Source organism: Dunckerocampus dactyliophorus, chromosome 15 (genome assembly GCF_027744805.1).
Source record: "Dunckerocampus dactyliophorus isolate RoL2022-P2 chromosome 15, RoL_Ddac_1.1, whole genome shotgun sequence".
Classification (NCBI taxonomy): domain Eukaryota; kingdom Metazoa; phylum Chordata; class Actinopteri; order Syngnathiformes; family Syngnathidae; genus Dunckerocampus; species Dunckerocampus dactyliophorus.
Window position 1 is genome coordinate 19,687,356 of NC_072833.1, and position 22,763 is coordinate 19,710,118.

At 41.3% G+C, this 22,763-nt stretch overlaps 1 protein-coding gene across 1 annotated transcript in view; it reads right to left on the bottom strand.

The window, feature by feature from the left end:
• The window catches only part of LOC129168131 (pyruvate carboxylase, mitochondrial-like), a 297,125-nt gene that overhangs the window by 165,592 nt on the left and 108,770 nt on the right, over positions 1 to 22,763 (bottom strand). The window contains exon 11 of the mRNA XM_054753045.1: positions 7,459 to 7,621. Within this exon, the coding sequence (XP_054609020.1) occupies positions 7,459 to 7,621 (163 nt within the window). The remainder of the gene's footprint in view (positions 1 to 7,458; positions 7,622 to 22,763) is intronic.

Here is a 22,763-nt window from a genome sequence, read left to right on the forward strand (position 1 = left end):
ACTTTAGTGGTTTTAGTTCCCAGGAGGAGGATGAAGACAGTGATGAATGAGTTTTCAGGTAGGCTACTGTGTAACTAGCCATATTTCATGCACTGTTTGGAAAAAAGCCTTTATTTAATCTAAAGTAAAAAAAAAAATCTTTCTGTGTGATATCTGTTTACTAAATATCCCATGTTATGATGTGGATACCTGCGGTATACAGACCGGTGCCAACTATATATGTACAATTTTTTTTTCTTTAAATTTAGTGGATGCGGATTATATAATGGTTCGCTCTATAATCCGGAATTGGCCATACATGAAAAAAAATTATCTTGAAAAATACAGAGGTGACTTGACTAAAATGTCTCCAAAGTGTGACCATTTTTTTCCCCAAATAATAACAGAGAGAAAACGCCTGCATGCTAATGTGCTGAATGAAATGCTTGCTGGGATAATTTGCAGCCTTGACTTCCCTCTAGCCAGCAACCTGATATCCCTCCTGCTGAATAAACACGCACGCACACACAATATTCCTAAATGAAGTGTGCTTGTTTTGTGCAAACTGTGCAAAAAGACAACAACAACAAAAACAAATGCGCCTTCTCCAATAATTCCTGACACTCCCTGCAGTCATGAGCATTAGGATAAGCATACAATAAAACGTATTTATAGCGCAGTGAGCGAGAAGCAAATGATTGCAAAATGGACGGATTGAGCACGGATGAGGAAATGAGGACAGCACAGAAAAATGGAGACAAATCTTATAGACAAACAGTTGGGAAAGAATGAAAAACGGGCAAGGCTGCGGAAGAAAGGAGGTTTTTATTGCAAAATGAGGAAACAAGAGAGAAGGTGAATATTGAGAATGTGATTCACATGTGAATGAGTTGAAGGGGAGGGAGCGAGGAAAAACCAAGACGTGACAAATAAGGAGATTTCCATAAAGAAGAATGGGAGAGGTAAAAATAAACCGAGAGGTGTAGGGGTATGGGGTTGACAGAAAAAGAATGTAAATATTAGATGGCGCGGGGAAAAAAAATGTGAAGGGAAATCATCAAGACAGGAGGAAGCTATAGGAAGCAGGAGAGATGACATAAAGGGATCGGCTGAAATAGAGCAAACAAAGCCGTGCACCTGAATGACACGTGGAAAGGAAGAAAGTAAAAGGACATAGAAAGGTATACGGCGAGAAGATGAGGATTGACTAGACCAACGCTGGAAAGCACCGCGCCAATGAGCAGATAGAAAGTGAAAACACAGCCGATGATAGATGAGGGGAACGCGCTGGCAAAAACAACACGAATGGCCGAGGCAGCAGACACGCTCACTTACACACAAACACACACCTGTACCTAATAGTCTAGCCAACTTGGATAAATAAAATGGAAAGTGCAGCGCGATAGGACAGCCATTACAGCGGAGGGAAATATGCTGAGAGATTAAAAACAACATGTTAGTGCCGGCTTTATGGTCGCCAGCAGAGCGTTTTGTGTCTTGGTGTGATCCGCATTACTACCGCCAGTTTGCATAAACAAAGACAAGCAGGAAGCTAGCACACATTGATCTCCTTAATAATCTTTCTTATGAAACTTCCAGTTTTTGCTTTCTATTGTACTCTCCCACATGATTAAATTTCCTCGCAAGAAATATTCACGTCACATCTAATTTTGCACAATAAATTAAACTACTCGCATTGACTGCATAGGTCGGAGCATCCAAAAGGGACCTATTAGGCTGATTGCTTCCTATAATAGTTTGCCTGTCTTCACACAATAAAGGATCATTTCGGGGGTGAGAGGTGGGGGGCAGTTCCGCATTAGTGCATGTTTCTGAACTTTCCAATATGGTTAGCTAGCCACAAATAGTCTCAGTGTATTGACTTGCACGTGCACAATGCAGCGCGAGGACAGCATGAGCATTAATCACCAATTTCAACTGTCAAATATTTGCAATTAAAACGTCTGGCTTTGAATTATTAGCAACGATTTTTGTGCAGGCGCTCTATCATTAGTAAAGATTTCTGCCCGGATGAAATTGTCCAGGTGCTCAGGTGAGGCGGCCAAATGGACAAAAGCCCACTAAGGTATGAGTAGAGAAGTGAGGGGAGAGTACACCGATGGTGTCACGGTGCTAATTTGTGCCAATAATTACCTTGGCCATGAGTGGCAAAGACAGTGGAAAGAGAGGTACCATCTCGCCATGGAGACAAACCTGCACTGCTCACGTCTTGAGCATTGGAACGTGTGACCTTCTCAGGGTTAAAGGGTGTGTTCTCTGGAAAGTGACACCTTGTAAGGGCTCTTGCCAAATCAACATCAGTGACCTCACAAAGGCTGAAAAATTCACACTTTTGAGAAGAGTGGAAGCTACAATCTCTATATAATCACCTCCTTTGGTGCAAACACTCCTCTGTCAATTCATCCTGAGATGTGCAGTAATAACATACATAAAACATGACCGTGTCGATACATCACAAGGTGTCACATGTTGACTGATGGATGCTAATGCGGCAGGATGAACGGGATATTGGGAAGTGGGGGCCAGAAAGTGTCTGTTAAAGGCCCTGTCACACCTTGATGATTTAGCCAGCGTACGCCAACGTATGAAAAAATTGGCCAATACGCTGGCGTACATCCAATAAGTTATGGGTAAGTTTTGTATAACAAGTTAAGAGCACGCTGAAGCACGCCGGCATATGTCATAGTACATCCAAGTCGTCCAAAAATTTTGTGCATGCACAAAACATTTCGACGTATGTCAACGTATGATTAATACGTCCCGCATCCGCGGGCAATAAGTTATGCGATCGTTGACGCCCGTTCACACACGTTATTTGTAAGTTACATACAAGTCAAAATCTGTCAACGTACCTTGAGACAGAACTGTCTTCTTGGCGAGTGAAGATGGAGAGGAGGAGAGGTTGTCGTGTTTGTATTTGCAGGTAAGATTGCAGCTTGACCAGTAGAGGGCACTGTGACACTGGGAATGGAACCAACTTTTGATTTTTTTGTCAACTTTATTAATGCATTAGCGAGTCACAAATCCATGAGTGGTAGCGTATGCAGCCTACACCAGGGGTCTCAGACTCGCGGCCCCCGGGACGATAGTTTGCGGCCCCTGTCTTAATATGAAAAATTAATATTCGTGTGGCCCGCAACTTTGATATGAATGATACTTGTCGTGTGTGGAGCTGAACGAACCAATCACGGTGAGGTATATGGTCTCGAGGGTGGGACCTCGGCCAAACGAACCAATCACGGTGAGGTATATGGTCTCGAGGGTGGGACCTCGGCCAAACGAACCAATCACGGTGAGGTATATGATCTCAAGGGCGGGACCTCGGCCGGGCAGCACGTCCAACGTCTCACCGCCTTAACTCGTTCGCGCACTCATTCATTCATTCATTCCTCGGAGACAGAGCGGAGACAGAGCGGCGTCAGCGGCTTCACGGCTTCTCCTCTGCCCAGCTGAGTGGAGGTATGAATGAATGAGCGAGCGAACGAGTTAAGGCGGTGAGGCGTTGGACGTGCTACCCGGCCGAGGTCAGGCATGCAGACTACTTCATATGAATATCAAATGTAATGAAACCCTGCACATCTCCCTGTTGTTTCAATACAACACAATTGACTTGGCACCTGCATTACGTTGAAAAGAAAACAGAACCAAATGTGACATCAATAATTAAAAGGCATGACTGTACGACACGCTAAATAAAATGTGGAAAAAGTGTCACTTTAAATTAAAAGCTGCAACAGTACATCCTCTGTCAAAGTTTCACACTTTCTCGTTATTGTTGTAGCTGACATTGGGATTTGCTGGATTGTGTCACACAACTCCTCTTTTTGTTACGTACGTATGTTTGAGTTACGTTCACTCATTTTGAGTGATGTCACCCCGTTTGCCATCAAGTAACTGTAATAACTGAAGTCATTATGCCCGCAATCTGCCACCGCGATCCATCCGCTAGCATGATGATTAGTTAATATTATGATATTATAGTTCCCATTCACTTTAATTGGTCATGGGTCCGTAATGGGCATTCACTGGGTCTGTATCCGGACTGAGGTCCGCTATTTGGTGATGGCTGATGTATGGGATAAATTATGGAGGCGACAGTTGTTTTTTTTTTTTTTTTTTTTTTTATATTCCAATTTCGACTGGCAATACAATGATGAGTGAGTGAGTCCTGCTTCCTCTCGCTCTCTCCAGGCGGGCAAACACTGCAAGATTAAGGATTATGCTTCTCTCCAGAGTTACATGCTTTGCTTCGGGTAAAACAAACGCACTGAATAGTAGCGGGATGGGAGGGAGAGGAAGTGAAATGAGGTGCCGGGTGTCAGGAGGAGGCGGATAATAGGAACACGGAGGAGAGAGGAACAGCAGGAATTGGCCTTATTACTTGCAACCGAGAAGGTGGGACAGCGGTGGGAGCAAGTTGAGGGAAAGAGAGAGATGGAGGAATGCTAGAGAGAAAGGAGAAATGTAAAAGAGAAGAGAGACAAGAGGCAGAGTGTTTTTCATTACCTGTCTATGGGAGCATAGGGAAGAGAGACATCTGAACTTAATCAGTGTTGAGAAATGGAAAGTGGAGAGGCATTGATGAAGAGACAAAAAAAAAAAAAAAGGAGGGACGGACAGCGCTACAGACAGATAGCAGCCATGTTTGTGGCAGTCCACTTAGCAAGTGTAAGAGCAGGATCGCAGTTCACAGAGATGATGTGTCAAGAGCTTGTCGGCACATCCTCTCAAAGTGACGACGGAAAATGAAATTAGAATAGAAAATGTCAAGGTGTCTCTTTGACGCTCCTCCTCCTCGATCTGTTTCTCTCTCTCTCTCCTTCCTTCCCACCCTGCTGCCGTGCAATCCACCCGTCCCCGTTATCCCCTTTCTCTCAACACGGCTGACACCACTCTCATGCAATGACATCCATCACTCCCCATACCTCTGTTTACTCTTATTGCCACCTCTACATGCTGTCTATTAAACCCTGTATTTTGAGCAGCTCACTCTTGGAACAGCATTGCTAAGAGCCGAAAGGCTTCAATTCCAAAGATCATCATAAGCCATTTGAAGTCATTTTCAAATATATATGTGGCATTAAGTTTTTTTTTTTACATGAAATACATCAGCTACATGAGGTATTAAAAGTTCTATGCTATATTATGTTACTATTATACAATACTATTAGTTTAAATGCATCTCAAAGGTGCCACAATAGTGTATTGGAAGTGTATTGTTATTTTCACAGTGAAAAGTAACCGGCAGGCGTAGCTATTTGGGGGCTTGTGTCAATGTGACCATGACTGAAGACTAGAATAGCTCTAAATAGCATTAGCTGCGCGATAGCTAGTCACAGGGAAAGATTTTCAACACATCATCAAAACATACATACAGTACATTACAGCGATCTAATTTATCTTATTTATTATGTATTGTGTAAAACTATGACGGGAACAACATCAAATTAAAAGCAGGAAATGAATACAGATCCACCATCCACCAGAACAAGCCTGGAGTTTGTTTTTGTGCACCGCACAAATATGCACATTAGCACTCAATAAGGTCATCAAATCTTACCTTTATGCATTCCCACATAGTATCACCATTCGGGATCAAATATGAGGTGAAAGAAAAAAGAGGAAAAATACAGTATAGTAGTCTATCTGTGCAGTGTGAGAGAAAATTAGATGGTGCATTCAAGGGCCGTCGAACAAAGTGGGACAAGTCCCCGCTCGCATTAAACATGCAAAAAGTGTGTGATTTCTAACTGGATATTATTTTTGGAATAAAATAACGGTCCATACTTCCAAAATTTATATCCCTTTACATAAAATACAATTTTTTTTCTTTTTTTGTAAGTGTGTTTTTTGAGGGGGGGGAGGTAAATTACACAGACCGTTTCAGCGGGAGGCAGGAAACCCAAGGAAACACGGCAGGAAGAGGTGCAGAGTCTGGAAGACCTGGAAAGCTTTCTGTTATCGTGTGTGACTGTAGGAGTCCAGAACTCAATACAACTCCCAAAAATGAATAAAATAAGTTGTCTTTAAACTTACAGCTCCCACATCTGTAGCTGACTGATACCAGAGCTTTATTTTAAGATGTGTAGTGAAGCGTGCTTTTTTTCTCTCCTTTAGGTGATCATAAACAGGTTCTAGGCACGTTACTGTTAGAACATCATTAAACAATTTGTTTATTATGGTGGTTTTATACAACTGCACTCCTGCACGCTCTCTTACGCTCTCAATTTACGCATTCTATCATGTCCAAAAGGCAGACGGAAGTAACAGAAGCCATGAGTCAATCAAGCAACTGACCCTGGCGTCCTTTGGCTGGCAAATGACCTTGTTGCTGCCCTTTATTAATCATTTATCCATCCATTCCTCATATCCTCGCCATCCCTGCGTTTGTGTGTTGATTGTGTTTGGCTCATTCATAATGTATGGCGACTGGGGAGGTTTTCACTGTGTCAACACGTTTCATAACTCAGCGGCATGGCAAAATGGTGCAGGGGAGAAAGAGGCGGGAGAAAGGAAGAGATGGGGGGCCCAGATAGAGAGGTAGGAGAGATGAAAATAGGCGAGGATGAAGGGGGAGGGTGGGGATGGTGAAGGCGGTGATGGGGGATAGGATAAGAGATGAGGAGGATACAAAGGATGTGGGAAAATATGTATGTCTTTTTAAGTGTCTTAGAGGGTGTGAGGGAAGAGGAAAAGGGAGGCAGAGAATATAGGCAGGAAAGCAGGCAGAAAAGTCATCCAAGTGGAAAGGTCACAAGCTATTTCACGGCCTTGCTGCTCTGCTTTTGTTGCGCGTCTGTAAACTCTCACAGCCTGAAAGCGACAATGGCCTACGAGGCAATAGAACACCAATCTGAAGTGCACGCTGTTCTGATTCTCTGATGATGCTCAAATATATGCGTTAATGACGACAACGGCGTGGTGGTAATTGAACTACTTAACTAAACAAACGTGCAGCATAAATGATTGAAATGAAGCTGTGCGCACATAAAAAGCGTCCTCTCACTCCAACAGACTGATGATTTGTTTTATAGCAAAGCCAATAACGCGCGGCAAATTAAATCATATTTTAAGGAGACAAAAGCAATGGCTACGTTTCATTTATGGCATCCACCACCGCACTGACTCGACTAGACAGAAGAAGTAAAGTACAGCTTGTTGAAACAACACTTAACAAGCAACACTGTGTATGTAAAAAGTTTTACTCCTCTGCAAGCTCGTCTGAGGTCAAAACTGCCATTATCTGTAATAACAGATAGCTGTTGTGCTTCCATTGACTCTTAGCGGCTTTCATTAGCATTTAATTACCTGAAAAACGAATACAGTATCTTGAAATAAAAAACTGAAGCTGAGTGATAAAGCCAATGATGAGAAATATGCTTTGTCTGAAAATGCACCATCAAAAACACTGTACATATAAAAAGCAACCGACAGTTTTGTGGCCAAAATGAGGCCTACCTCAATCCTGCCGGTGTCAGGCTGGAAGCCCCTGGCCGGGTCTTCGGTGGTCACCCTGCACTGGATGGCACAGCCATTGACACGGATCTTGTCCTGTCTGATGCCCAGTTCTGGAAGGCTGCGGCCCGAACATACGTGCAGCTGGGCATGCACCAGGTCCACACTGAGGACAAACACAGATAGAGGCGACATTGTTTGAACCTGCGGTAAATGGTGTCTCATTTTCCTGAAAATTTTCTATCTTTTTTTATTAAAACACCACTAAGTAGTAGAAGCCAGACAAAAATCAAGATAGTGAGGGTGTAGATTTGCCGTGGATGGGTGCCTTTTTCGAGCACAAATGAATCTGCGACGCATGAAAGGATATAAATCCCACATGAATACCCCGTCGAATAAGAAACAAATTAGATTAAAACATAACAAAGGTGTAATTTGATCATGCAGAAAGTATGGCTCTTGATATCAAATTCAGTTTGCATTCAAAAGAATCATTTATTAGAGTCTCTTCTTTGTTTCATTAGAGCAGAGGATGTGCTGTTATTAGGTTGGAGACTCCTATGCCTGTCAAGAAAAAGAAGAGATCTACTGTACAGCAAGAATGACAAACAGCAGCTCATTCATTATGTACATTCTAATTCAGTCCCGATTCAACATGAGAAAGCCGCTAAGAGGGACAGTGCCTGGTTATTTGCCAATTCCAGGAGATGGAATTTTAGTTGGAAAAAAATGGGCATCTGGGCTAAACTACATGACCTATCAAAAATAAAATGCACACTGCCGCCAGACTCCACAACGTGCTCGCAATGCAGAGAGCATCTTGACTACAGTTGCACGGACCTCTCAATTAGCGCTTGTTCACATTCTGGCCAAACAGAAGGACAATGATGCACCAGTCTGGTGTGAAATGTGTCGGTGGACAAAGCAGATCCAAGGAGTGCACGGACAGATGCTACCGTCTTGTTTTTGTTACAGCTTTTGTTCACGTTCATGTTCATGTTGGTGTAATGACATGACACCAGGTACTAAATGTGACCATGAAAAGTTCTTGCTGGGTGGTTTTGTCCCAGTTTGTTTATTATTAGCTAAGAATAAATATGAGGTTTAAAAAAAAAAAAAAAGATGACTACCAAAAATCTCCCCAGTAAAGGTGCGTAAATTGGACATATAAGCACTTTTTTCCTGTACAGTAGACGCGCCTACAACGTAAATAATCCGTTCCGAGAACGTTTATGTCATAGGGTTTTTATGCTATACGAAGCGTAAAATATATGTAAATAGCCTAATCCGTTCCAAGATCTTCCCAAACTCACCACCTTTGGGCCTTCAAAATATTCGAAAATATAAGAAAACGTTAGCATAAACATAGTAGAGTAACATTCCAATATAAAATAAGGTAATAAATAAGATTACTGTAAATGAATAAAACTGAAAAACAAAAACAATCAACTAGTTTAAGGGCAACTACGATGAGGAAGGGAGAAGCTTGTCTCTCACACAAACTCACGGACGCGCTGGATAAGTCAGCCAATGAGATGAGAGCGTAGGTGGTGCCCCGATAATCAGCCAAATGAGAGCGTGAAGCGTCAGAAGGCGTCACCAAGTGTACTCTGTTAGTCATGGAACATGTTTCCCTCTCTCTGTCGCGCGAGCTATTCAAATCGAATTTCTGAAGTTGCACAGACTTGACGCTTTACGTTATATGGAATGTCGTACGTAATACGATGCAAAAACTTTACATAAATTCTTTACGTTCAGTGGAATTTACGTTATGTGAGGCACTAATGTATTCTTAGATGTATTCATTAATATCGCTTTATTATTAATTCTTAAATGTAATTCCAGTGTTTCTCCTTCCATTATATTAGCGTGAGTGCCTAAACCACAGAAGAAAATTTCATTTTTCATTTTAATGTATTTTCTAAATAACGCCAGCTCACAAGAGAACTAATTTATAAGGATTCTCTTTCATATAAAACAGGTCTACAGCCATTCCTCGCTACATCACGGTTCGAACATCGCTCCCTCACTCCAGTGCTTCTTTCATCAATGGAACAATGGAGCTTCAGGTTGTGCAGGGGCGTCAAGCAGCAGCTGGCTAAGTGGAGATGTTGCAGGGGGCATCCCTCGTGACAGAAAGCCCTCGTCAGTTTTTTTTTTTTTTTTAAGCTATGGTCTTAAACTTTTGTTCAGCTAGAGAACAGCCTATTTCAGTATAATGGTTGTTTGCAATAAATTACTGACAAAAAAATGTTTCTGTGTCGCTGTGTAATGTTATTCTCCTTGGTTTTGTAATTGTTGGAAAAAAGGCCATGCTGTGCATTCTATCAATGAAGGCATCTATTCTTTTGTGTTTGGTTGGGTTCAACAGATCCATCTTAAACTCTCCAAATATTAAAATACACATGAATGCATGTGTATAGTGATAATAAAAAAGATTCTACTCTATTCTAACCATAATAATAAGTGTGTGTCGCCATGGACACTGCAGGCAGATTGTCAAGGTCCACGTGTTATGCAGCTGACTGTACACGGACAAGCTTATTTTCCCACACCCACTCAACTACTTTATAAAAAACGCACCTACTGGCAATAACGGCAGAACAATAAATGAATAACAGTTTAATTTGGCTCTCAAAGCGCAGGATTTTAGCACACCTGTGCCATTTACAACTCGTCACTGTGGGTGATCCCCTGAGAGCCCAGAGACTGCTTCATTAAATTGTAATCCAATTAAATGGAATTACCTTATATTCGGTTATGCAAAGGGCAAAGATGGGGGTGGGGGAGGTGGGGGGGTATCATAATGTACAGATGTAGAGATGGGTCAGCACCTTTATGTTTTTCTCCCCTATCGTTAAATATATAACATGTTTACATAATATAGTCGGTATATTTAGAGTTTTACATATGAGAAAGCACTTTGCACACACAAACTCACCCTGACTACATTAGAGTGCTACATGGAAATGACATTAGCCTTGTAGCCATACCAGCCATGAAGTGGTCCATCTTCAGCACAAACGGACACACAAATCCCGGCACTAATCGCAGGGAGTTCACACTGCGGGCCCTCAGCTAACAGGCCCATAGAAGGAGAAATAATACGATCAAGAAGAAGAAAAATACTGTTGTGCCCCAGTCATGAAATGCATAGTGACAAAGAGGCGACCGAGAGGAGAGACACCAGATGAAAGATCCACATTTGCGACTGGAGGCGAGAAGCGGGGAAGTGGTGGTGTGAGCGTGGAAGAGGATAAAAAGCTGGTTTCAAAGTGGGGAAAGTGGGAGTGTGGAAAGAGATTGGATTTGGCCTCACTCAAAAGGAAGACAAGGAATGAAAGGCAAGTGGGTGGTGGCTGGAAAGAAGGAGAAGATCCCAATGGATGTCCTACTGAAAAGGGAAAGAAGTGAAATGGTGACACTGAATATGTGTTCACTGGCCACTACATTAGGTAGGCTCAAATCCAAAACGAGATTGATTGCACTAGAATTAGTGTACCTAATGAAGTGTCCGATGAGTCCGTGTAAAAACCCTGTGTTGCTTCAGTCTGCAAGGTTCAAATTCATGTCAGCCCAGCATGTCGTCAGGATATCAAGCTAGTCAGACCTCAAGCTCCTCTCAACTTCACTCCCAGCTAAAAAAAAAAAAAAAAATGTTGGAAAAATGATTTTCTCCCCAAAATGTGAAGCAGTAATTTAAACTTGGCACACATGAGAGAAGGGAGGAGAGGAGGGCGGGCCAGAGAGATTTGGAACATGGGACATTTCTAAATGGAAAAAGGTGAGGAAGGCAGGGAATGACAGGTTAAAATGTAAATCCACTGCTGCTTTTTCAGTTCCACGTTTTCATCCCAGTAAATTCTACCTATTCCCTCTCTTTTATCCTTTCCACTGTGTTATTTCACTCATCTGTTGCCTCTTCGCCCTCAGGAATAGGGCCTTAAAATGCTACCTTTTTTTTGACAGGTTCACCAATTACTGTAAATGCATGTTTCCTCCTCATATTCTTGAATACCGCCACACAAAACCACATTTTTCCATTAAAAAAATGCAAACCGTGTGTTGCCGAGTGGAACCTGCTCGAATGGAAAGGCTGCAGAAGTGTTTGGGATGGACGGAGAGGTAAAGGGAGGCATGAATAAACACAAAGACAACAACAGAAGAGTGGAAGAATGGGAGTCGGTAGAAAAAAAGTGGTCTATGGAGAGTGAGCGGAGGATGCAGAGGATGGAGTCAGGATGAATAATATTTTCTTGAGAAAAAAAAAATGTAAAAAGCAGGCGTCACGGCTCCCCCATCTCATCTTGTGAATTTCATTAGATGGGTTTAGACGTCAAACAAAAGGCAACAGGAGCGCGAGGCAAGGCCTGTGTGATAGAGAGGAGGAAATAAGAAATTGGAGTCACTGTGGCATGAGGATGGCATTTTGACATCAATTTAGCAGCCAGCCAACAGGATTGTGCAGCAGATGCAAACAGAACATGCATGGGAATGAACAGCCGAACAATCCTAAGAGTTTTTATTACTATTATGGTTAGGGGATGAAAAAACTTTCCAATTAAGCTGGTGGCCAAAAAAATTGGTATTCTGGCAAAGTTTTTAATAAAGAAGCAGGTCTCCATTCTCTGTTTTTTTCCTTCTGTATGCATGGTGATTAGCCTGGTAATTAATGCCTGCTTCCCTTCTTATGAAGCAGATGGGTGAGTGAGGAGGAGAAAACAAAATAAGCCTGGTGTCCAGAAGGCAGCAGTGAATGAGATGAGTAGAGGAGTGATGCATATTTCCATTAAAGCAAACCTGCTAGCTGCAGCATTTTTTGACAATATATGGCTATCACCTCACATGAAAGCATAATTTTAAGGAGATAATGAATCATTAATGCATCCCAGCATGTTATATTTACGCACCAATAAGCCACCACCACATGCGCTACGCATAATTAACATACACAACAACAAGAGCGTCGCTACAAGGCCCGCCGACTTCTACGGCGTCTTTCTACACAACACACCATGCGCAGCAAACAATACAGATGATTCACTTTGATTCAGGGATGCTGCAGAAAACAAGTTCAGTTCATGGAAGATTACAATATTCCCGACTACATGAATGCGCCAACACCCCTCGGAGTGGCTGCCTGATGTCAATGGAAGCAGTTGCTGACATAACCAAAATTAACCATTGCTTGCACATTTCGTTGTGATCTTGGCCAAAGGCATAAGCAGAATGGGTGATAATGAAGAATTTCTGTTTGTTGATGTTGTTTTTCCCCCATTTGTGCATATTTGTATTCATGCATTTAAGTGATTTAAAAAACTGAGCAATCAATTCATTATAATGTGTAATTAATTGATAGAATGAATCTGTTTCTCTAATCTCACCTAAACATTGCTGGAAAAAAAAGCCATCTCATTAAGTATTTTCATTTAAATTCATTACATTATTGTGGCAGCTCAAAATATTGATACATAACAAAAAAGTGGCTTTATTAAGTCATTTATTGTTTTTAACAGACTTAAACAGATGCAGTCCTCGTCCTTTCCATTCTGCTAAGATTGAGACTAGTCCCAAGTGCTGCCTGCAACTTTTAGTTTCGACCACCATGGGGGAATATTCCTGTGGGTTTTTTGTGTCAACGTCCAAATAATTAGAAAATAAAAACAAAATAAAACACCAGGTCCATATACAGTAAAATGAACAATACAACACAAGTATTGAACACTGAACTTGTTGCTTTTCCGCTGCTTCGGGTAACAGAAAAGAAATAAAACAGACCCATCAGTAACAGTGCTGTATAAAAACATATTTCAGCACCATCGAAAAGGTGTCCGGTCACCCCCCAAAAGCTGTAGTTGCCAGATGATGTCCATACACTCTCTGTTAGGCAACACAATTGGGCGAATCCTTCACCTAAAGTTTGTTTTTCTTTTCGGAGTCGTACATCTTGCCGATTTTGGTCGCCACTGTAGTCCTGCACGCACGGTGTCTTGTATGACAAGACACTTCTGTTAACCCCTCGGCTTCCACTGTGTTTATCGGCCAGCAGTTTATCACGACTCATTTGGCAAGAACATTCTTCAGCCTGTTGCTCACTGACTCGCTCAAACGCGAGTTTTCGTGTTGTCCTTGAGTTTTGTATGCCAAAGAGCTTTACTATGGCTTGCTAAAGTCCTCGACTGCTAACGTGAGCTGTAAAAGCACTCGCAGCTAGGGGCTATGCATTGATGTGGTAGGCTAAACTTGAGCTGCTTTGGTGGTAAGCAAACTCCATTTCTAACTTTATCAATAGTGTCGTGCGGGCGTTTTTTAAATGTAAATTTCCCTTTCATTGGACTGACAACTCTCACATGCTTATCCACGTTTCCACGTCTACTCTCCGCTACTCACCGTTCCTCACGTTGCCCTCCCAACTACAATAGGAGCCCATCATTATTATATTATTATATTATCAACCAATCAATGTACACTTCAGGGTGTGACTGACCATCGTTGACCATTGACCAACTCAAGAAGAAAGTAATACTGACAATAAAGGTTTCGGAAATCTTTCTTCCAGTTGCTACCAATCTAAAAAAAACAAAAATGAAATGGGTATATTATTTTAGTTGCTGTGGTAGAATACAGGTTAATATTACCATGCGCTTACTTTTAAGCGTACTTTGCACTGAGCAGGAAGTTACAGTGTGTATCTGTAATGCTGTGTAACTAGACAATAGTTGTGTTGCTGTTGTTGTTTCACACTCATTAGCAAAAACGATGACATAGACAATACTTTACATGCATGTCAAACACTTTGTCGTCCCTCGTTTATTGTAGTTAATTGGTTCCATCCCCCACTGAGATCCGCAAAGTAGGATTCAATATTAGTAAGTTGACATAACAACTCACCGTTAGCATTGTTGTTGAAGTATCTCGAAATGTGGGTCGATGGCGTGGCCTTAAAAAAAGATGGACATCAGCCTATCATCCATCCTCACTATGACGTTTGTCACTTTATTGATTTACAGGACAGCCAGTCTAACATGAATCTGCCATACATAGACGTAAACTCCTGTCTTTCAATATTTTTGGACTAATAATGTCACGCCCTGCAGGACAGGAGCGACGGTCTCCTGTCCTGCGCCCTTATTTTGGTGGGCTGCACTTTCTCCGGGGAGGAAGAGGCAGCCGCGTCACGCCTGGTGGCCGCGCAGTTGAGGACAATTATTAGTGGCTGTTAAAAGGCCAATAGCAATGAACCAGCACCGCACATACGACGGCGCTGGTTCATTGCTATTGTTGTCATTGTTCCTTGTCTCCTCACCGGTGCTGTCACCTGAAGTATAGACTTACCTGTTGATACTACTTCTGTATTATTTTCCACAGAGCTTTTCTCTCTGTCGCCTTTTCTTTTGTTCTCCTGTTTTTGAGTTCCTGCACAATTAAAAAATCTCATTTGCACGTCGCTGCCTCTCTGTCTCTCCATACCGGGGGTCAAGCTTCCGACAGCTGCAGCAAACCGTAACAAATAATAGGCCAGAAAAACACAGCGAGAGAGCGAAGGAACGATGTTCGAACCGCGATTTAGTGAGGGTCAACTGTACATAATGAGACCACTTTTTCATAGAAATTACCTCGTTTGGTGTCAAATTTTATGTCAAGAAAAGAGGTTGACTGTGTATGTCAACGTCGACTTAAGCTGGCACTTTTTAGTAATAACGAAAACACTCTCCCACAAGGTCAAAGGTGAGAAATTCTAGGTTATTGTACTACGGACGGAGTCTCGTGTGTTCTAGTCCAATTTGAAGGAGTGGGGCTGTTTGTTTGAGGCAGATAAATAGATAATGGAAGACTGCAGACCTTTCATTAAAATGTGTGCATTATTTACTGAGGGAATTAAGGACAATTCCCTAACTTGCAAGTGATGAAATGCAAATAGAGGAAAAGTGCAGTCTATTGGCAAAGCTGATTCATGAAATCCACTGTGTCCACTTAACACTAGGACAGTCTTCGACTAGTTTCACAGTCAAGCCTGATTTGTTACATAGTCCACAGTCGACTAATAGTCTAATGTTTAGTTTTTTTATGAGCGGAGCTCATGACAATCATATAAAACAGATCTCACTTGCAACTTTTGCCACGCCAAAGAAAAAGGTTAAAACACTCAGATAAACAAATAAACATGGTAGGTGTGCAACAACCAGTACCTTTATTCATTTAGTGACAGAAAGCAAGACGAACAAAGCCGGAACAGTGGGCATAAAATAGGAACAACATGTCTTGAAAAACAACAATTTGCCAAAACTCTCAGTTCTCAGTTCCCATTAAAATGAATTGTCAGGATTTAAAATGTAGCCGGTCTTACAGCCTTACTCATTTTAAACGGCACGCCATGTTGGTTGTTATGTAAGAACATGTGATCTGTAAGAAGCTGCGGACACAAGTTGCACTTCACATTCCGGAGTCATCTTTAAACTTCTCAAAAATACTTTCACACTTTGGATGATTTTTTTTTTGTTGCCATTCTGAGACAATCAGTCCCTCAATGTTGCCGGTTTTCTAACGCTCACCTCAGCTTCTTTGGATTGTGCCATCGAAACAGGTGATTTTATTAATGCATGGTAAGCATAGGCCTTGTGTTCACACGTCATTTTCAATTATTTTCAAAATAAGCTATTTATAACAAAAACAAAGACATTCTTTATTACAAATGTATGCTTAGAAGAAGCCGTGGGCCCCTTCCATGTAGCCAGAATGGTACAATCTTGATAACATGACGTTTTTATATGATTTTATGCTGAGATTGATCGTCAAATCAGACTCCTCCAAATCTTATCGTCAAATAGTCTACTATTCTAAGACACCCATACTTAACACTGACTTAAACAGATACTGAGCATTTTCTACTTGTTTGGGGTGTACGGTACGTCATAAGCTCTGTTTTTGGGTCAAGGTTCAGTTCATATTGGGTACAGTAGGGGAACAAAATGCAAAATATAAAACTGCTTAGCTTTTGTGATTTGAAAGGTTTTCCAAATGACACAAAACAACTTCAAGCAATACAATTCTTTTAGTGAATGAAAGTTCCTTACTGGCTGAAGTGCAGCATTAATAGTTCCAGCTTGTAGCCCCATTCTCCATCTCTGCTGAACAATGGCGGCACACTACCTTCATCTTATCCACCATCTTTTGTCCCTTTACATATTTCACCAGGAAGACCAAGTGTTCCCAAACAGACGATTTTAATGACAGAAGAGGTCATTAAAGGCATGTCTGCAGTGTATTTGATTACCGAGCAGACGCGTGGCTAAGTTATTCTTCCTGTGCCTCAATTAATGTGTACTGTATCACATGGGAAATTGGCACGCCTCTGTACCGTCCCAAAAAATGTGTTTACAAATAAATGTACCGCTTCTCCCCTACTACTTGCATAAGCAAAGTATTTGATTCTGTGAATTTAAATCAAATTATCTTCAGTGGACTTTTACAGCTTGCGTCAGCGAGCTTTAGAGACCAAAAAAAAGATGTGCATATTCATGAGCGTTTGGTGTCACTTTCAGCAGGAAACACCTTTGACCCTGCATGCAATTCCTCAAAGCTTTCCACCTTTTAATTCATTTGATCGTTTTCTCATTCCATTTAAGTTGAGCGGAAGCAAGCTTAGCATCAGTTTACACATCAGGCTCAAGTAGTGTGTGCCTTTTGTTTCATAGAACAAGTTTAGAGAAGTTTGGTTGTAACTCTGATTGATTGGCTTTGCTTAATTGTCTAATTTATACCAAATTGGCTTTGTGTGCCCTTGATTAATAGGAGCACATTAACTAAAACTCAGCATCATGCCACATTAGCTTGAGTTTGAGATTGGGGAAAATGACAAGCACTTAGGCTCCTCTTGGCCTGAAGGAGGTTTTCTTTATTTTATGGCTGTCAATCGATTAAAATATTGAATTGCATTTTGTCCACAGTTAAGTTGTAATTAACTGCAGATCGAAAGCCACTTTTTCATTTTTGTTCATTAAACAAACTTTAAAATGGACCTTAATGTATGTAAAACAAACAATACAACAAGTAGACAGTGGTAAGGTAAACTGGCCATCACTCACATGTTCTCTTCAAGCAAATGTCACAAAAGATAACTGTGACTATCCTTACAAATAAACACCAGAAACAGAAACACCCATTAACTCAGTGAAATGAAAAAAGGACGTGGAAAAGAAATAAATGAAGGAATTAAGGAAATAAATCTTACAAAAAAAATGAAATGTCGTTTGCAGAACTAGGACTACGCTCATATGCTGTAGTGCAGCCAGGCTATAGAGTATACTTCACATCCAAGCACATATACACACACAAACCCGCTTTTACACACACTTTTCTTGGTCTGGCAACTTCAGCAGCGTGGAAGTACGACACTGTGGGTTTTGCATGCAGTTTTACGTGCAGTGCAAGTTTTATTCTGTCCTCTGACAAACACAGCACACTGATACATCGCGAATAAATAATAATAATAATAACAATGCTAATAAACTCCCTTTACTGCCATCTCATTGACGCTGTGTGTGTGTGCTCGCCTTTTTCCCCACATACTAAGGTGGCACAAGCCCTCCAAATAGCTGTCTTCGGATATGCCTGCCGGTAACTTATGTAGCTCGTCACCCAAATTTTAGCTCACGGCCGAGAGACAGCTCATACTTTTCTTCACTTTTCTTCTTCATCAAATACTTGTTAGTTGGGACACTCGTATGCCAAGGTACCTCTGTATAAATGACAATGAAAAACTGAAGTGTTCAAGCTCATTCTCTGGCTTCTTCAGTTTCTTCAGCCGAGTCCAGCAAGTGGCATTTGAGACTCGACGTACTCCGGTGACAACTCAACTCACGACAGTAGATAAAAATAACTTTGGTCTTATTGAGAGAGCCATCTGGCAGGGCTTTGATAACCATACCATTCAAAATACCCTTTCCTTTGTCCATTTCTGCTCGATATTTGTTCCCGCTTATGGCTCGACGCCGCTGCGTTTTGTCAAACTACGGTATTGGCTGACGGTCAAAGAGGACGTTGATCAAAAGATTCAAAGATATGAGTGGCGTAAAGAAAATGTCCATTAACTTATTAACACATTTTTTTACTTTGACCCTACTTTATTTATTTATTTATTTATTTATTTATACCAACACCGATCAGGGTTTCCGCTACATGTAATGAATCGTGGCGGGGCGCCACAGCTCGGTAAAAGCTGCCACTCTTTGGAAATTACGTTTTTCTTGTTTGTTTATTTTTTTTACGTGAAAACAATGTTAAGCAATACACTGTATGGATAGACATATATGCTATTATGGCGATCGCGAAGGTAGTGTGGGTCGCCTGCATTATTACTGTCACTTCATAGATGTCATATGACATCAGTCAGCTGACATAAAGCCCTCTGCTGATTCGCTTTTGTGCCACGGTGGCGGCATAAAAAAAGTGGAGAGCAAGCAGCCACACGCGGATAACGCAACTTTCATCTTTATTGTTCCGATTACGGGTAAACGAACTCAGACGTAAGATGCCCATGTCTATAACAAAAGTAATACGTTCACTTGTAGCGGTTATTTAGGTAGAAAAAAAGTAAATTGCTTCCAGTTATGAACCATACTATTTCACAATGAATTGGAAAATGTGCTCATTGCTGAAAGCTTTTTAACATGTTGCCTTGACTACGGCTGCATTGTCTTTTGCATAATCCTTGTAATTTTGCGTATACAGTATCTGTAATGTTTTATAGCAAATGATAACTGGACTTTCACTGACATGTTACTCAGTTTATGTACACAAATACTGAGGAATTATGTGTCATTAACTTTATTGCCATATTGATTTGAATTGAGAATTACTGATTGATATCAACTATGTTGATGACCGGTAAACTTTGAAACTATGAATGTGAAATACTAACCATTAGTATTTATTATAGTAGTCGCAAAGTTTACTGCTTAGATTTTATATATGCTATATGTTCGATGGTGTTCACAGTGGGAGGTAGATCTTTGGGACAAAGTGGCCCACAAGCTGAACAAGTGTGAGCACACATGTTTAGCCTATTATTTACATATTGACCACAATTAATTTGAAATAAAATATGTATCAAATATTTAAAAAAAAAACATTTCACTACACTTTATTTTGAAAAACACGCACCGGAATCACCTGTCGGCCCTGACTGATAAGGAGTGGAAGAAAAGGCATTTAAAGTGAATTTGTCACACCTTGCTGTGACACTGGTGGTATGTTTGGGTTATTTTGCACTGTTACTCAGTTTAGGGTGTATTTACTTATTTTTCTGTCTTGCACTAAGACCCTGGCCACTCCTGTCATGGGCGGAGCTGAGGGATGTGCTGCCGAGCAGTCCTGCTACACGTCCCGTAGCTCCTTCAAGCCTGGTATAGTTAATCCTAGGTGTTTGTCCATTTTGTCGCGGTGCCCTTTTTGTTTTCTGCTGGCACCGTTGTTTTTTGTTCTGGCATGCAACAGAGACTATTAAAAGCCTGTTCCATTACAACAATTGTCTTCCGCATCTTGTGATCCAGAATAAACTGTTTTCAGTCGCACCCCGCGTCACAGAATTAATGCATTTGTTGATAACACCTGTGAAAATTACCCTAATGTTAACATTATGACAGAAAATTTTAATATATTTAAAAAAAAAAACAATTCCTGCCACGGCGACACAGCGGCGGCAGTCTGCCTCCCATGCAGCCCACCACTTCAGCTTCAACAAAATCCTAGGGGAAACCCTTCAAATGTCAACTTTCATGGAAGGCAATGTCTATTCGAGTCCATCATGACACCAAAGAACCATGACAAGCACAGGTTCACTTTGAAAATGCACATAAATAATGTATAAAAAGCACCATGTCTTGTAAAAGCAGCGCCATTAAGTGCATGCGCATGACTGAAAACAGGGGGGAAATTCCAGTCAATTCCCCCAAATGGAGTTGAAATGGTGGCATTCAGGCTGGTGAAAACGTGTTTCTCCACACTGGCTAAATACATGTAAACTAATCAATTCCCATGCTGACGCACATTAACGCGAGTCTCACTGCTGGGATTTTCTTTCAGCAGTTTAAGCCAAACTAACCATGCAGCATAATGTGCCCGAGTGCGCAGTGGGAAGCACTCCCTCGGCCTCAACTTGCAGCAAAGTTCAGTCAGACACCAGCATACTGTAAGTAAAGCTGACTCTCTAGGCAGCCTTGCAGATGTATACTGAATACACGCAATGTGCAAGTGGAAGCACACCGGACCAATTATATCGCTGCATGTGTGTGAAATCAAGGCTTTTTACAGACAGGCTGCCCAGCATGATGCAGGCGCAGGTAAGAGTGGTTGTGTGTGACAAAGTGGAAAAGACCCCCTTCATGTTGGGCTGGGAGGGGTTTAATCTGTCATTTCATGCCGTTACATCCCCCTCGCAGGGCTCTGACTAACAGGCTGCCACGTCGTTTGGACTGAAGCGATGGCACAGCGACGACTAGTGTGTAGAAGTGTCTGTGTGTGTGCGTGTGTGTGTGCGACAAGCAAACGGCATTGGCAAAACATGAGCTGCAACTGCTTGCTTCACAGTCGTATCACTCCAAGCGAATCATTGTCGAGCAAAACCCCCAGCCCGCTTTCTCAAATGCAGGATAGCATCTGACAAGAAAGTGACTTCTTCATTATTGATACTCCCTGTTGGAATATGGCGGGATAAAAGTACAGTGTTCCCAAAGGCCTTCCACATGCCTTCATCCCCTTCATGCTCAGTCCTCATGTTGGCGTCTAACCTTTGATAACCACTCGACTCACAATCCCCAAGCGGGTGGGAGAGGCTTAGGAGGAATCCAAAAGGGGATTATGAGAGAGAATGTATGGAAATTACAGTTTAATTTATCATTTAGGTCATGCTAATTTATGCAAATGAGAGCTTTTAATGCCAGCCTTGGGTTTTAAATGCTGGTGCCAGGATCACGTGCACACGCGCTGCAGGATGACTTGACACTCATGACATTTTTGTGTCTAATTTCAGCTTTACATGTAATATTCTGATATCGCTACACTGAAATAAAGCTAAAGTTGTGGTGTGAAGTTGAGTCTATGAGTCTATGACAATTTCAGTTGGAAAGAAGACACATGCAGTTCTAAATACACACATTTGCAATGCTAAATATTTCAATGAGAGATGCTCTGGAAACTCTTTGTCAGATAAAACGCACATCATTTCACATTAGATGACTTATACAGGAGGTCCTCGGTCGTATGAGTTCCGTTCCTACAAAGGCGATGTAAGTCCAGTTTTAGTGGGAGCAACTTGTACCTAATTTATACCTAAATTAACACCAAAGTCAACACAGAACACCTGAAGGTATAAATACAGTAATGAAAATAAATGAAATAAGTGGTGTGTGGTCGTCTTTGATATTGGAAGGGGCGTTGCAAGGGAGGGAGAGACAGACTTAATGGGAGGAGAAACTCTGAATAATGAGACCGCCATGATGCTTAGTTATCAACGTACATTTCATAGGAGCAGACCCTTTCACATGTTCCAAACAGACCATCTTTATTCTGATGGTTGGCATTTCTCTGCTTTATGAGCATTTCACAATGTCTAATTTCACTTCATTTTTCACTTTCCTTCTCTTTGTGGCAGTGTAATTCAAAAGAGTGTCGTACTGTATTAATTTATGGGAGGGTGTCATAACCACGGAACGTTCTAAAGAATGTGTAACCATAATAATAATAATTTGTTTCCCACTAATTCATTAATTCACTTTTTGAATTATAAAATGACACTCTATACATATGTGTAATGCTTTAAACATCTTTAGCACTTTAAAAGACTCCTGCTGTATCATTGCCCTAATGCAAACTCCAATAAAAAGGGTTAAACTAGTAAAAAAAAAAAAAAAAAATCTAGTAAAATTCCATGTTTGTCTCTTTTAGCTACTGTCATTACTTCCCTACTAAAAGGCAACAATAATCCCTATTCATTAACGAGTGTGTTTTGTTGCCGTGTGCATTACAATTATTGCACAGAAGTGGCTCAGTAAATGTGGCAACTGTGAAATGAAAAACAAAAAAAGAGCATAAATGCTTTGCAAAGAGGAGCCAACAAAAACATCTCATACAAGCTAAAACAATGACAGCTGTGATTATCATCGCGATGAGTATCTGTGCCATTATCATAAATCGCCACACACACACAGACACATTCTCGTCATTCATCAGCGTGCTTCTCAATCACTCGCTGGACGCTTCGTTGCACAATTATAATCACCTTAAAATTATTTCATAACTCATTGCCCTTC